Below are 17835 nucleotides of genomic sequence, written 5' to 3'. Positions count from 1 at the left end.
AAGAACACAGAATGCAAAATTTAAAGCCAAGAGATTTGAACAAAAAAAATCACAACCCAAGCCAGATACATTCTCTACAAGCTGAGGTTTTAATGCCCACAGGGGCATATGGAATGAAGTTTAAGTCTATAAAATGCAGAAAATTGGCCAGGCGTGGTGGAACATGGAGACAGGAGGATCATAAATTCACAGACAGTCTCAGCTACTTACTGAGGCCCTCTGCAGCTTAGTGAATTCTGCTTCCAAATAAAGAATTTAGAAAAGCCTGAGAGTGTAGCTTGAAGGTGGAATGCCCCTTAGGTTCAATCCCTAGTACCGGAAGAGGAGGAGGAGGAGGAGGAGGAGGAGGAAGAGGAGGAGGAGGAGGAGGAGGAGGAAGAGGAGGAGGAGGAGGAGGAGGAGGAATGCCCCTGGGTTCAATCCCTAGTATCATAGGAGGAGGAGGAAAGGAGGAGGAGGAGGAGGAGGAGGAGGAAGAAGAAGAAAAAAGTAGAGAATGAAACTAAAATCCCTGTGTAGTATGATAATCCTGGCAAAGCTGCACCACCTGTGAATGTAGGACCTGAAAATTTCTACCTATCAGCCACAAAACCAAAAAAACCTAAAGAACGAAGGTTGGAAGGTTGGGCTTGTTTGAGGAAATGAAAAAGCTAATTAATTACTCTGATCATTATACACTGTATCAAATTGTACTATACCTCATAAATATGAACAAATATTGAGCTAAAAATTAAATAAGTGAGAGAAATAGTAATGCATGCCTGTCTCATACAGATATGAAAAATTCTCATTAAACTTCATGTTCTAAGAGTCCCCAAAAGAAATTAACATAGAATTCTACTAGATCTAGCAAAACCCTATACACACCTGGATGAAACAACACTAACCTACTTTGGTGAATATTTTCACAAACCCAGAGCATATAGAAACCCTCCTCAGAAAATACTACTACTTAAAAAAACTCCAAAATAAGAATTGGCATATACAATGTACTTGAGAATTAACACCCTTTGCACAAGACACCTCAGATAACAGAACACTGCAAGACACTAAAAAAAAAAAAAAAAAAAAAAGACATTTAGTAATAAAATGATTAAGACAATGAAAGAAATGACAAACATCTCAAACAAATAACACATTTGTTCTTTTTTTTTTTTTTTTTTGGTGGTACTGGGGATGGAACCCAGAGGCTTTCTACCTCTGGGCTATACTCCCAGACCCTTTTTTTATATTTTATTTGGAAACAGGGTCTCACTAAGTTGCTGAGAGCCTCACTAAGTAGCTGAGGCTGTCTTCGAACCTGCGCGATCCTCCTGTCTCAGCCTCCCAAGTGCAGGGATTACAAGAGTGCGCCACCATGCCCGGTTCACATTTGTTCTTTAAACAGAGCAAGATATGCTTTTTAAGGGTGAAAAAATATGAGCATTAAAACTAAAGGAAAGAAAACCTCAACTGATGAGTTACATGGTGTTTTGATGCAATAAAAAGAAACTGTAAACCAGAAGAAGGAGCTGAGGACATTGTCTAGAAATAAAACTTGAAAAAATGTGAAAGAGTGATTAATCCAGGAGCAAAAGAAAAGCATGCTGGAGGAGAAATATTCGAAGAGAAAACACTGTGATTTTCAAGAATTAGTTCACCATAGAAATCCTCATTAACGAGTCATGAGCAAGGGAGTTCTGAGCAGGAAACAAAAATAACCTCCTCCTGACAAGTTATGTAAACTAGTGACATGCTAAAGACAAATAAAATAATCTTAACAGCTACCAGAAAAGAGACAAATTGTTTTTTAAAAAACATTATAAGAGCTGGGCATGGTGGTGCACGCTTGTAATCCCCGCATTTGGGAGGCAGAGACAGGAGGATTGCACAAGTTAGAAGCCAGCCTCGCTGGCTTAAGAGACCCTGTTTCCAAATAAAAATATAAAAATAGATCTGGGAGTGTAGCCCCAAGGTAGAAGGGTTTCCAGGAACCCCAGTACCACCAAAAATAAAAATAAAAGTAAAAAATAAAACCCCCACAAATTATAAAAGATTGCACCAGCAACAAGCAACAGAAGAGCATAGCTTGCTCTATAAGGAAAGAGGTAATGTTCATCTTGAAGTTTACACACAATCCATAAAAGAGGAGGAAAATACAGACATTTGTGAGGTTTGTCACTCATGTCTATTTGGCAGAAAATAGTCAACATTAATAAGAAAATTTCATCCCCAAAATGCATGAAATAGGAAAACTAGCCTGAGATAAAGTAGCAATATAACTAAAATCCTAGACATCTACAATAATGAAAATGGGCAGAAAGGCTCAAAGTCATTTAAAAAAATCTTGTACTGGGACTGGGGGTGTAGCTTAGAGGTATAGCACTTGCCTAGCATGTGTGAGGCACCCTGGGGTTCAATCCTCAGTACTCCCCCCCCCCAAATAGCCTCAGTATTGAGTATTGATATTTTTACTGCCTATATCTTCTAGTAAAGAATATGCAAATTAAACATGTAGGGTGACTATCACATAAAATAGAAACTAAGTATTCAACATCCAACAGTTACTTAATACCACATACAAAAATTACTTCAAAGTGCATCAAAAACCTAAAAATAAAGATAAAACTCTAAGAAAAAAAGCATATGTATAATCTTTTGTGACCTTCAGTTGAGAAGTGCTTTAAGATACATATGACACCTAAAGTACAAATAACCAAAAGAAAAATATTTAAATTGGGCTTCATTAAAACTTAAAACTTTGTAAAGAGAACTTTTACAAATTAAACTTAATAAAAACCTGAACAAACGATTTGAATAGACATTTCTCTAAAGAAGCCAAATAAATGATGATAAGCAGACGAAAAGAAACGCAGTATCATTAGCATTAAAGACATTAAAACCCAAACCACAATGTTATATACCATTTCATACCCACTAAGATGGCTATGATAAAAAACATGAATGATAGCAAACAGTGAGGAAATGGAGAAACTGGAACTCTTGTACACTGCTGGCAGAAACATAACACAGTACCATTACCTTGGAAATGATTCAGCAGTTCCTTAGACTGTTAAACAGAGTAACCTACCCTACAACCTGGAAATTCCACTACTGAGCCTATTATCCAACAGAAGTGAAAATATGTCTATACAAAAAATCGTACTTGTTCACCATTGTATTATTCACCATTGTCAAAAAGTAGAAGCAACACAAATGTCAATCAACTGAAAATAGGTAAATAAAATATATTGTCCACATATAGTGCAATACTGTTTACTCATAAAAGGAAAGAAAATAATTTATGCTACAATATGGATGGAACCAAAGTAAGTTGAGCACAAAAAAAGCCACATATTAGGGTGGTACTGGGGATTGAACCCAGGAGCATTGTACCACTGGACTTCATCTCCAGCCTTCTTTATTTTTATTTTGAGACAGTATCTTGCTAAGTTGCCACCGGTGTAGAAAGGCATTTTGCACTTGAACTTTCAATTCTCCTGCTTCAGTCTCCCTAATATGCTTTTAGAGGATAAATTTCATATGAGAATCATCTCAACAAAAATAATTAATATTCAAATAATTGCTGGGTAAAAGAGAGTGAAGCTAAAACTCCACTAACTCAATACACACACACACACACACACACACACACACACACACACACACATCCTTTTACATTAATTTGCAATAAAAAGCTAAAATATCTAAGTATAAACTTAATTAGAAATGAGTAGTTGAAGAAAAAAACTCTCCTTATAATTTTTCTCTTCTCAGACGCATAGAGAAAAATTTTTCATTAGGTATTTATTAAAAGAGTAATTTATGAATAAATACTGTCATACATTCTGACATCTTAAAGACAACATAGCAATGCTCATCAGCTAAAATGTTTTTATTTTCATGATAATTGTGAACAATTCAAACAAAAGTCAAACAAAAAGTGAAAGCTGTGACCTCCATAATAGTGAAAACTTCTGTCTACCTCACGTTGTTGTCTATTAAGAACCACTGAATAAATGCCTCATGAATGAATGTTAAGGTTATTTTCCATTCCAGGAAATAATAAAAACAATACTTTCTTTAATTACAGGTCAAAAAAGGGTGTTCTGTTAGAAACAAATGTATCTAAGATCCCAGACTGTAGACTTCCACAATTGAAAAAAATTCCTTTTTTTTTTTCAATTTAGGAACAAGACAAAAATGCCAACTATGACCATTTAAACATAACATCAGCTGGGCGTGGTGGCGCACACTTGTAATCCCAGCATTCAGGAGGCTGAGACCTGGAGGATCTCGGTTTGTGGACAGCCTCAGCTACTTAGTGAGGCCCTCTGCAACTCAGTGAGACCCAGTTTCAAAATAAAGAATAAAAAATAGGGTAGGGGGTGTAGCTTGGAGGTCAAATGCCTCGGGGCCAGCGAGACCAGAATCGGGGCCTCCCATGAGGCAAGGCCGCTGCTTGAACCAGCGAGGTCTGGATCAGTCCACCGGGTAGCCAGGCCACTACTGGGGCCGTCAAGAGTGGGATCAGTACTTGCAACGTGGCATGCACAGAGAAATATCGCAGAAAATAAAAATCAGATGCTTCCCCTAATTGGCAAAAACTAGGAGGAAAGGGCCAAAATGAAGAGGTCAAGCTATAGAAAGGGCCCTATAGTGAAGCAACTAAGGTGACCAATCAGAGGGTATTGAATAGGGGAGGATGGAGCCTCTTTTTGCAGGAGGTACATAAACAAATGTATCAAAGTTAATCACCAAATAAGCATGGGATCTAGGGAGAGGGAGGGAATGGGATGGGGGCTGGATGAGGGCTAATTGGATGATGTGTGCTTGTATATCCTCTCAAGTCTTGTACTCCAATGTGATATATGATTACAATGCACCAATTAAAAAAATAAAATAATTTAAAAAATAAATAAATAAACAAGTTGTAAGAATGGTGGCCTCAGATTTTCAGGCTAATGAACATAGGCTTGATTTGGTAGTCAGTTTGGAGAGTTTCTCGAAAGGGGCTTGATTGCCAATCAAGTATCAATCAAATATCAGAAATCTCCCATTCAATGACAGCCTCTCCCTGAAGTACTAGACACAGAGACAGCACCTAACAAAGGCCAACACAGTGACCACACATTTAAGGGGCAGAATAAGCGTTTTGAGGAATCCTAGTAATGCATTCTGAAATTATCATTAAAGAAATGACTTGATGCAGTAAGAGGAATCGAATTGCTTTATGATCGTCATAATTTGTAATCGGATTGAAAAATCATTTTAATAAAAATTTTGAGCATAAAAAAATAAACAAACATAACATCATACTAAAGGCCCTATCTTCAACAGAATGAATGATTTCAAGGAAAGAAAGAACACTATCACTTGGAGAAAATATAATTGTCCAAATACAAAAATCTACAATATGACAGAAATAATCGTTTTCCAAAGTACAAACATACAAAAGTTAACTACATATTTATAAACTAGAATGATTTATTAGAAAAAATTATTTTTAATGATACCAATTATACCAGCAAATACTATAAGCATCTAAGAATGAATCTAATAAAATACATGTAAGAACTGAACATAAAAAATTCTAAAATGTCATAGAAAAAATTAAGTTACTATATGAAAGACAACTTGGAACAAAGATATGGGAAGACAGAAACCCATATTCATAGACAAGAGGGCAATACTGTAAAGATGAGGATTCCTTTGAAAGTCTCTTAAGAGTCTACACAGTTTCCCCAAGAACACTATGCTGCTAGTTGTATCCATGTACATCCTAAGCTCTTTCTCTTGAAGTACATCACCAACAGCCCTCCTTGCCAACACAAATTCTCTAAACTATAACTTATTCTTATAAAATACCCTTTTACTCAATATATTCTTGATACCCATACTTGAAAATGATTCCCATCATTTTGTTCTTTTTGACCTTTTGCTGCAGATATCACATATAATTCAACTGCTTACTAATATGGAAGAACTGTGCCCTAATTCTCTCCCTATACTCACTGGCACAAATAATTGGCATATCAGCACAAAATAATTTTGTTGGAAAGAAATAGATATAAAGGTGAAATCTTCTTCTTTTCTGATGCCAATAACCAAGATGCTAAAAACATCATTGACTGTGATCATCAAGCTTTTAGAATGTCAGCTGTCATAGCCAGGAGTACTGAGTATACGGAAAAGTCCAGAGCAGAAGACAAGTAACTGGTCAAGCTATGAAGCAGCATAAATGTCAGCCATCTCAATTTGAAGGCAAATGTGAAAACACCCAGCATCCTAAAAGAAAAAGGGGAATTTGAAAGAATCTGGAGTAAAGGAGATTCTGATAGGGAAAGGTCTGGTTATTCTAATGTTACTCTTTCCAGTTCACTGCAGCCTGGATAAACCCAGAGTATGTTAAAACTTTACGAAAATTCCAACACCAAATTAAATTCTTTACAGTAAGTTATCATATCTGACCACAGTAAAAAGAATGGTTTAGAGACTGACAAAATATATCTTACCTTGAACAAACTTCAACTGAGGACAAATACAGGAAGCATTATCTTTTATCTTTTTAATAAGAAGGGCAATATTTAAGGGCTTTAACCAAAAGAACAATTATACTAATGGACTTATATAATCATACTCAAGATAAAAAAGCAAAGTTATTACTACAAATACACCTCCAAAAGTAAATAGCAAACACCACAGATACTGTGTTTACAATCCTAAATTGATAAAACCTGTCAGATTCCCAAGACACTCTATTTAACTACACTGCACCAAGGGCAGCAATCTATTGGAGAAAACTTCCTGCAGTCCATTACTCCATATATTAATATTATTCCATATATTAAAATGTTATGAAATAATATCACAGTTGCAGTCAACATTCCCTTGTGCTGATGAATGCCATAAAAATACAGTTACTCTACAAAGTAACCCTTAAAGCTCCTCCTCCCTAAATTAAGTAACAAAGATCCTTTATGTTAAAAAACCACCTCCATGTTAAAAAATTTGCTAGAGTAAAACTTCAGCTAAAACATTAAATAGAAAAGATTTAGTAATATTAGTCATGGTCATATTTTAGCATCTGGCATACTAAAATTATGGAGGTTAATCAAAGGTTTACTTATTTAAATATTCAAATTATATGAAAATCCCTCTCTTCTTAGTAAATATATTGGACTTTGAAAGCACTCCTAAAGATCATCAAGGCTATGACTTAATGTGTTCATCATAAAAACAGTTGCTTGCAATTTTAATAGCTTAAGAATTATCTGCAACCATTGTCAAAGAATGCTAGTTCTGGAGAGTACCCTAAAGAAATAACACTTAGAAGTATCCAGAAACATATTTGCATTTAAGATAGATGTATATCAGTACAAAGCATGTATATGTACGCTCCTTCTTAAAAGATAACACATAGCTGGGGATATAGAGCCATGGTAGGCCACTTGTCTGGCCTATGCCAAGGCTCAATCCCTAGCACCACAGCAATAAGTAAATAAAAAATAAAAAACAAAGAGAGAGAGAGGGACTTAAACAGTAATACCATAATTCAACTTTCTAAGAGATAAAACTGGCTTGTAAAGACTGACAAAAATTAAGGAAAACACTATCAATCAAATGAAGTTTATTAAAGTAGTAAGAATAGTTTTAAGGAAAAAAAGCTCATAAGTGATGCTGCATGATGCAGAACTCAAATCACCCCCCCTCCACAGTACAGTTATTTGAATCAGATAAAAAATATAGAAAAGTCACTCGAAGACTTAATAACTTTACCTAAAATAAAATGAATTTCTTCTAAGTGTATCTTTTGAGTAACCTTGAATATATATCTAAACAGATTAAAGTTGTTATTATCTTGAAATATTTAAGATTCCTAAATTTAGAAATCCTTAGTCAACATTTTCACTACTTAATAATCATCACTGAAAGACACACCCTTAAACTCATAAAGCTTAAACCTTTAAACCCTTAAAGCTTGAAATGTAGGTCTTTTGAATAGCTAGTGTAGAGCCCCCATAGAAGTAAATTTAACCTACACTTAAATTCCTAATGGTTATGTAAAATAATGCTATTACAGTACAATGAAAAACTGGTTAAATGTAAAAGAATTGTTAAATTTCAAAAACATATCCTAAAATATAAAAGTTAACGGAGGATGGTACGACGAACTTCAACATTTACCTACTAAAGTTTCTGGCACTCTACAATAAGCCTGAAAATTATAGCATCAATCTGAAAGGTCTAGGAACTAAAAAAAGAAGCAAGATACTATGAAGCTGAGTGTAACTGCTATAGACAAGAATGATTTAGAAGATCTTCAAATGTAAAACTCTGAATTAGAATTTAGCTTTGGTCACTTTTCTGTCCTAGGGAACAAACTAATAACAATAATCCTTCAAGATCTTGCCATCCAGTTAAAATTTCAAAAAGGCAGTATTTTATATTGATTAACTGGGAACATTTTGCCATTCCTTTTAAGTCATCAGATGGGGTAGGGAAAAATAAAGTTTAAAAGTGGAAACAAATGGAGGCAAAACTGGGACAAGCATTATACAGACACAGGTATGTTTTAACTATGGATCTAATCTCAGCATAGATTAACTTCATTATTCAATCAAATTCAGCCTTGCAAATAAACCTTAAAACTGAAAGTGTTCTTAAGAGTATAATGCTTAAGAAGGTCATTATAATCATGTCAACTAATAAATTCAAAATTGAACTATACATAAGCTTACCTGTCTAAAGCTCAACTTTTGAAACTGAGACATTTGATGACTATCTATCTACACTTCTAGGCCAAACAATAAAATATACTTAAAAGAACCTATTTAATATCGGCTAGGTAAAATTCCCATAATTGCTATATATTTTAAGTCATACCTTTTAAGAAACTAAGATAAATTACTACACTTATTCCATAGTCTGTTTTCACAAGTCTTTGAAAAGCTAACCCAAAGTATCCCTACATAAAGTATTATGGCCTACAAAACTAAGGTAGGAAAATTTTTTCTTTCTATAGCATTTTTTTCTTTTTTTCTTTCTTTTCTTTTTTTTTCTTTTTGGTGGTACTGGGGATGGAACCCTTCTACCTCTGGGCTACACTCCCAGACCTATTTTATATTTTATTTGGAAATAGGATCTCTTAAGCCAGCGCGGCTGGCTTCGAACCTGCACAATCCTCCTGTCTCCATCTCCGAAGCACGGGAATTACAAGCGTGTGCCACCATGCCCAGCTTTCTGTAACATTTTTAAACCTCTCATGTTGCAGATTAAAATTCATTTAATTAAACATTATAATTACTCTAGTTTCCTCAAAGATTTAATAAAAAAATACTATAAGGTTTTAAGATAAAAATTATTAGTACCTTATTAATACTTGGTAATTATTATCAAAAGCACATTAAAATATTAGTGATAAGCTGATATATAAATTAACACTGATCTAATAAAGTATTTATTAATCAAATTAAGTCCCACTTAATCCTAAAAGTTTCAAGCCACAAATGCATATTACCTTTAAAAATTAAATAACCCAAGTGCCGAAATGTTTTATCAGGGAGAAATGTTTATATCCCCATGTGAAAAAAGGGTAATTTGGATTTAAAAGTAAACTGCAAAAATCCTAAGCTGACCTCTCAGGACATATACATTCTTGCTGGCAACAAACAGCAGTAAAATTTCTGCACTTTAAGGAATTGTTCCATGATGTTTGGTGATAAATTGAAAACAGAGTCAATAGGAATATTGATATTAATTGCCAGAACTGATTCCTTTTACAAACCCTGTTTTCACAACAGCAACCCCTTATGCTTAGGGGAATTAAAAGTTGCTGAACTCAACAATCCCTTTGGTTAAACAAACAGACCCCTCATAGAGCTGTCCAACGCTGCCCAAACTATCCATCCTTTAGTCGAATCAGTCAGTTTCATGAATTGTAGGGTTTATCTTCAAGTCCAGTGCTGACTCAGAGGGTAGCTTGTTCCCTAGAGAAAACAACCAACAAAAATCAGAACAGCTACTGCTCATAAGCTCTTTCAACACCCAAGTGGAAAGAACAAACTTATTGGGTCCAAAAAAATAGTTCAACTTCCTTTCAACTACAGAAGTAGCCAATAAACCAATGGCATCTGCATGCCACAGGAGTTCTTGGTTAAATCTTTTACTCAGTTATAGCAAAAATGTTAAATAGCCAACAAAGTTTATAAGAAAAGCAACCACACAAATCATATGACTTCTTCATGAAAAATAAATATGCAAGGAATATAAGTGGCAAGTATTCCAAAGGCCAAAGATGGTGTTTGTTTTAATTTTTGTTTTGTTTTTTAATTTTCTTTTATCTTTGAAAAGCTGATTTCTAGAGTATGATGAGATAGGAGGAATTCAATGTCTCCACCCAGAAGCAGTTAACATATTTAGAATAGCTTTGTTTAATGTCATACATAATAAACTAGTAGAGCATTACATAATACTTAAATGCAAGGTTCTCATTCAGTAGGTAAGAGAAAATATTCTGAATTGAAAGCTAAAGAGTAATGTTGCTTCAAAATCTAAAAGTGACTTGCCTTTCTTAGCATGTCTAAACCAAAAATAGAAAAAAATATATATATCAGCATGCACAGCCTTTGAGCTTCAAAGTACACCATAACAAGGGAGCCTTTCCATTGCATGAGTTAGTGGTTTGTGTTTACATAATATGCTATTATAAGTAAAAGAGGAGGAAAAAAAACTTAAGAAGGGAACCGCAAAGCTTAAGCTAATTTCAAAACACTAAAATGCTATTTTGTTCTCTCACTAGAGGTTTTTATACATTACTGAAGACTGTCCAGACAGAATCACGGTAACCAATGTATTTTTTTATTTTTAAAAAAGTTATTTAAAAAATAAAAATTTATTAATGCTATTAATTAAAGCCTGAAAGTATACCCTAGTCAAAAAATTCCAAGTTCTAATATTAAAAAATTCTTGCTACACAGCTAATCAGTGCCTTGACACTCAGATATGTGGAGGACTATACAGTAGTGACCACACATTGAAAAGTATACTCATTTGAATATAGGCATCTGAAATTTTATTTCTTCTTAAAAAATGCCTTATTGACTCCTCATTTTCCCAGCCTTTCTCAACTGGGGATACAGGGGAAATATAACCTAAAACAGCTAAGACACTCATTGTAGGCAATGAATGACAGCTGGTACAAACCATCCTTGGGAGAATGACAAAACTCACTCATATAAATTTCTGTACACTGTGGCTCTGAGAAAAGCTGCAAGTCTCCCAGTTTCCTTAACCTATATAATGGTAAGTTCCCGTCTTCTGAAAAACAACCTTCTTTGCCAGGGGTTTAAAAACTTTATTAAGGTAGAACCCAAGGCTTACAGAATGATTCAGGGGTCTCTGCAGGTAACTGATTTGAATTCCTTTTTATCTACTCTTCGATTACTTATTTATTAAATCAATAAAATACAAATGCAGCTCCACAGAAAAGGAAACTGAGAAATATAAAGCTAATTCTTATTTTTCACCCACTAATTCAAGCTATTTATTCACAAATGTCACACAGCCTTGTTATTCTCATGGAATAATTTTATGAGTTAATACAATAAACCTAATGTGGGGAAACACAAACTGTATATGTATTATATCACTTTAGATTTGGAGATTATATATAGATTTCATGAGAGTGCTGCTGCATTAAAAAAAAATGTTTGAAAACTACTGCTTCAAGCTCTAATTAAGTTTTGGTATTGCTGGGTCAGAAGTTCCCAAGGGAAAGAAGTGGTAATTAAGTCTTACAGTTTGGTTGCCTATTCTTGGTGGGCATGTTCCAGCCCATCTTTCTGGTCTTTTCCCCACTAGTCTATTTTCCCCACATTCTCACAACCCCAAAACACGATATGTCAAATTCTTAAGAAGGTAATGGCAAACAAAATTGTTAAAGATTCTTAAGAGAATGTTATCAGGTACTTTAAAAACATAAACTTGGTCTTTATGTCATTTTCCGTTTTTCTGTCCATGTTATAGCCTAGCATTACCTTTTTATTTGCTTAGCAATTTTAATTTTAAAACAAAACACAGGTTTGAATATTTCAGAGATAGTTGCTCTCTATATGATATAAATTACTTCAAAAAATATTAATTTGAAAGATAAACTTTACATAATAAGAAGTGACTAAGAACCTAAGAGTTCTGTAAACAGAGCCATCCACATGAACTAATGATAAATGAACTAAATAATACTAGTTTAAATGGTAATGTAGACTCATCACCATTTTTTGTGTGTGTGTGGTACTGGGGTTCCTGGAAACCCTTCTACCTCCGGGATACACTCCCACGGGCTACACTCCCAGACCTATTTTTTAACATTTTTATGTGGAAACAGAGTCTCTTAAGCCAGCGAGGCTGGCTTCGAACCAGCGCGATCCTTCTGTCTCCGCCTCCCAACCACGGGGATTACAAGCGTGGGCCACCACGCCCGGCTCATCACCATTTTTAAAAGGCTCATAATTAGTCAATATGCACTGGGGTACCACAGTACACTTTGTTTAAAAAAACAAAAAACAGTTCTAGCTTGCAAATGACCTTTTACTACCCTTACTTCTCCAAGAGAACTCTGGTCTTCCCCACAATCAGCATTTGAAGGTTCCAGCAGAAAGAACCCTGCTCCTAGCCTACAGCTCAGTACCATGCCTACGTGGGATTGGTTCCCTCCTCCACATCTGTTCAATCTTTACCTAAATTAGACTAAATTATTCTTTTTAAGTTCATTGGATTAGAATTCTTCTCTATCATACTAAACGGGTTAAAACAAACAGAAAAATATTAACAAACTCCACAGCTTCTCAACTGTGTTTAATTAAGATGTCTAAAGAAATCCTACTCTTCCTTTTAAACCCATCTCAAATATTTTCTTTTCCATGAAACTTCCTTCCCTCTATATCCTTATTCAAACCAGATGAAATTCACCTTCCTTCAAATCTGACATTTTGTGCTTTTATTCTCTAGAAGCAAAGGGGTATATATCAGAATCTCCTCTGGATTTTTTTTTTTTTTAAATACAGATAAAGGTCAATGCTCCAAACCTCAAGTTTCTGATTCAGTAGGTCTTAGATGAGGACAAGTGATTCTGATCTGTAACTGTATGAAAGCTTCCTGAACCATGGCATGCAGCCAGGCAGTGAGCACAATTCTAAGAATTTAAGAAGACAGACCTGGGCCTGGTTCCCCACAGTTCACACTCTGCCATGAAGCTCACTTAAGTGTAGATTTCCACATGGGATCACAATAATGGACAAAATGATTAAATGCCTCCAGAAGCATCTAACTTTAGTAAAGGAAATAAATATACAAAACAGACAAAAATATAAAGTTTTATGAGATACTCAAAACATTATAAAAAGATAGATTAGAAGATATTAATAAGAACTGGAGAAATGGAATTGAGGAATAATCATTTGCTCTCAATCAATGAAAACTAGATGAGATTTTGAGAAACAGGAGAGTTTTCTATGTACATTAAGGCCCAAGAAAAGGCAGAGGGAAAAAAGGATGGCCATCTTCACTTGGGATTTGGGCCACAAGAACTTTTCATAATGTTATATAGAATGACTCATGGTCGATGACTACTTGGCCTCCAATTTAAAATGTTAACAGGTAATGGTCCAAAATTATGGAAAAAGCCAGGCGTGGTGGCGCATGCTTGTAATCCCAGCATTTGGGAGGCTAAGACGGAAGGATCGCGGTTCGTGGACAGCCTCAGCGACTTAGTGAGGGCCTCTGCAACTCAGTGAGACCCGGTTTCAAAATAAAGAATAAAAAATAGGGCAGGGGTTGTAGCTCGGAGGTTGAATGCCCCTGGGTTCCATCCCCAGAACCCCCCCCCCCACACACACACAAAGAATTATGGAAAAATACTCCATTATGGCAAGATATAAGGATTACTGTAAAATGTACACGCAAATCAGTTTTTCATGTAGATGCCCAATGAACCATCATGAATGATTCTGAACCAAGATTATTAGGCACCTTCAGTCCTCTAGCTACAAATGATTTATAAGAACAAAACCTCGTATAAAGGATTCCTTCTCCCAGTCCTCTAGATCATCCAACCAGAGACCCTGACTTAAATACTCCAGCAGTACCAACTACCAGCTTGAAGAAGTTAAAGTGGCCCTCACCCCAATACCCTAACATTCATATTTCTTTTTTTCTTTTCTTTTTTTTTTTTTTTTTTTTGGTGGTACTGGGGTTCCTGGAAGCCCACCTACCTCCGGGCTACACTCCCAGACCTATTTTTACATTTTTTTTTTTGAAACAGGGTCTTCTAAGCCAGTGCGTGTGGCTGGCTTCAAACCGGAGTGATCCTCCTGTCTCTGCCTCCCAAGAGCGGGGATTACAAACAAGCGTGCGCCACCACGCCCAGCCAAACCTTCCTATTTCTAAAAAAAGAAAAAGAGGAGGAGGAAGGAGAGGAGATGCATTTTATGACAGAGTAGGTCCAACATGAAGTAGACTGGAAGGGATAAGGTATATTTACTCAGAAAAGAAAGCCAATTGTATTTAATAGCATGGTAGTGCCATTTATCCTTGGGGGCTCTATTTAAAAACCCCCAGTGGAGCTGGGCGTGGTGGCACATGCTTGTAATCCCCGTGCTTGAGAGGCAGAGACAGGAGGATCGAGCAGGTTAAAAGCCAGCCTTACTGGCTTAAGATACCCTGTTTCCAAATAAAATATAAAATAGATCTGGGAGTGTGGCCCAGAGGTAGAAGGCCCCTGGGTTCCATCCCCAGTACCACCAAAAACAAACAAAAAACCCAAACAAAACAAAACAAAAACAACAACAACAACAACAACAAAAACCCAGTGGATACCAGAAACCAGGAACAGTACCAAACCCTAAAATTAATGCCTTTTCTATCATAGCTAAGTGCTCCTCATGCATTATGGCCATAAACTTTTGCAGTTTAAGGTGTAAGAGCAAAAACAGCATGAATTACTTTTTTCATCTTCAAAACTTCAGACAGAAGATTCTTTCTTAACATAGATTTTAGCAACCTCAATATATGATTATTTTTTCTTTCTTTATTGAGTCAGGTATGGTGGCACATACCTGGCCACCACCCAAGTACTATAATCCCAGTACATGGAGGCTGAGAAAGAAGGATCATAAGTTCAAGGCCAGCCTCAGCAACTTGGTAAACCTTGTTTAAAAAAAAAAAAAAAAAAAAAAAAAAAGGACAGAAAGACAGGGAGGGAGGGGGTTTGGGGGGTGTAGAGCTCAGAGGTCAAATTGAACCCCTGGGTTCAATCCCCAGTACCAAAACACAAAAGTGCAAGCATGCAACAGTGAGACAGTTGGTCTCATAACCAAGATAGCTAAATGAGTGATAACTGGCAGTCAGTATACAACGCGTGAATATGCTGGACAGGGTGTAATTCACATCCTGGTAGGATGGATGGAGAGAGATGAAGGGAGAGTTCATCACACCATCCAGAACAGTGGGCAATTTAAAATGTGTGAGTTATTTCTGAAATCTCCCATTTATTATTTTTAGACTGCAACTGATGACAGGTAACTAAAACTACAGAAAGGGAAACCTCAGGAAAGAGCAAACTGCTGCAAATTTTCAGTAATTTTAATTTGAAAAAGTCTTTACTAAGCTCTAGACATGGTCCTGGTCACAAGAGAGATTATATTCCAATAGGTATAAAGAGGACTCCTCACCCTACTTTAAATAAAAAGGAAATAGAGTAACATTATGTAAAATAATACTATGAAATTTCCTTTACATTAGTTGGAGGCCTTTCTTTAGCTAGGACTTAAAGAGAAGGAGCCAGTCATGCCATAGGAAGAATACATAAAAAATCACAAAAAAACATGAGCCCCAAGGAGCTCGATCTGGTGAAAGCCAGTGTGGCCAGAATTGCGCACACAAGGGACAGGGTGAGAGCTTGAGATTACAGAGGTAGGCAAGACACAGATCACATCGGCCATGGGGCTTGGGTCTTTTCCTAGTGAGAAAGCTATGACTTGATTCATCATGAATGATTCTGAACCAAGATTATTAGGCACCTTCAGTCCTCTAACTACAGATGATTTATAAGAACAAAACCTCATATAAAGGATTCCTTCTCCCAGTCCTCTAGATCATCCAACTAGAGACCCTGACTTAAAATTCAATGAGAAAGGAACTGCAGTGGCCTACCAGTTAGGCTGCTTGAATAGTGCACAAAAGTAGATGTTGTGTAGGACCCCAGTACCCCAACCACCTCGGCATTCGGAACTTTCCGCCCCAGTGCCCCTGTTTGCAGGTACTGGGACTTGCCGTTACTAGGACTTTACTTCCCTGTGTTCCAGGAACTAGCTCCCCATCAACCGTTGTTAGAAGACAAAAGTAACAATTCAGGGACTTTCCACTCACCAGAATAACAGGACCTTGGTTACCACAAACTGTCATTAAAGCTAAAAAATGATATCTCTGGCCAAACCACCCAATCCTGAGACAGGTTAAAAATAAGAACCAATGATAATAAAACACCTAATGGTAACCGCGCCTCTGTAATTAAAGTGTATAAAAACTGCCCACATCTGTTGCTAAGGGTCGATTCCTCAACTTGAGAGGCGACCCCAGCGCTGGACATAATAAAACCTCTTGCAAATTGCATCGACTTCTGCCTGTGAGTGATTACTGGGAGGGTGCGTGCTTCCTGGGGGCCGTCAGGTCCAACAGTTGGTGTAGACTAGAATGAGGCATTTAAAAATGTGGAGAGAAGTAAGGTTTAGCAATGCAGTATGAACACCAAATTGACAGGAATACTAATAAAGACTAGATATGGAAAATGAAGGTTGAGAAAGCAAACAAAACTAAAGTTTCCTGCTCAGGCATCATTCAGACAAAGAGGGATGACTAGTTTACTCAACTTCATAAAAGCTCAAATAAGGGGAAAAAAGGCCTTAACTCAGAATAAAATGTAGAAAAAAATTAGTGACTTCTAAAATGAACTGAGGTACCAAGGGAAGCTAGAATATAGTCTTCTAATGTAAATACGAGATTTTTCATGTGACTTAAGCTGGAAAAGTGAATTAATCATTTTAGGATTATTGCTACCTATACTTTTCTAATATATAGTAATTACAAAATCACATGCACATAGACAACAGTTCAATAATAATATCAAAGCTACCCAAAGATGAAATTTTTTTATTATGTATTTTTTTCCTTTTAAATTTTTTTACTGGTGCATTATATTCAAACATCATATTGGGGTAAAAAACTTGTGTGTACAAACATGTCCACATCACTGATTTAACCCCTACCCAATTCCCACCCCATTCCCTCCCCGTCCCTCCCTCCCTTGCTCGGCTTAGTGATTGACTTCGATATGTTTAAGTACATTGTGTGCTTTAGAGATTTTCCTCTTCCCCCCTCCTTTCAGTTGTCTTGTTTGCTCCTCTATAGGATTTTCTTTTTCAAGAGTTCTTCCTATGACCCATTTCTCCCTAACTCTCATATATTAGGGAAAGCATCTGATCAAACATGAAAAAAATTTAAAGCAAAATTTTTAAATTTATACTTAGGATTCCTTATGATTACTAGAAGTGGAACCCAGGGGCTTTTCTACCTCCAGGCTATACTTCCAGAATTTTGTGTGTGTGTGGTAATGGGGTTCCTGGAAGTCCTTCTACCTCCAGGCTACACTCCCAGACCTATTTTATACTTTTTTATATTTGGAAACAGGGTCTCTTAAGCCAGCGCGGCTGGCTTGGAACCTGCGCCATCCTCCTGTCTCCGCCTCCCAAGTGTGGGGATTACAAGCGTGTGCCACCATGCCCGGCGACCCAGACTATTTTA

The 17835-nt window shown here is 36.3% G+C and overlaps 1 protein-coding gene across 6 annotated transcripts in view; it reads right to left on the bottom strand.

Moving 5' to 3' along the window:
• The window catches only part of PAN3 (poly(A) specific ribonuclease subunit PAN3), a gene marked incomplete at both ends in the record, with an annotated part of 174037 nt that overhangs the window by 41445 nt on the left and 114757 nt on the right, over positions 1–17835 (bottom strand). Inside the window, one exon of one of the 6 annotated variants that reach the window (XM_080690001.1) lies at positions 9851–9914. The exons of the other annotated variants lie outside the window; for them this stretch is intronic. Within the exon in view, the coding sequence (XP_080546127.1) occupies positions 9851–9914 (64 nt within the window). Of the gene's footprint in view, positions 1–9850; positions 9915–17835 lie in introns of those variants that run through there. 6 annotated transcript variants of the gene reach the window in all.

The sequence above is a fragment of the Muscardinus avellanarius genome, assembly GCF_963383645.1.
Source record: "Muscardinus avellanarius genome assembly, chromosome: 2".
Taxonomy (NCBI): Eukaryota; Metazoa; Chordata; class Mammalia; order Rodentia; family Gliridae; genus Muscardinus; species Muscardinus avellanarius.
This window is presented reverse-complemented; position numbering and strand designations above follow the sequence as displayed.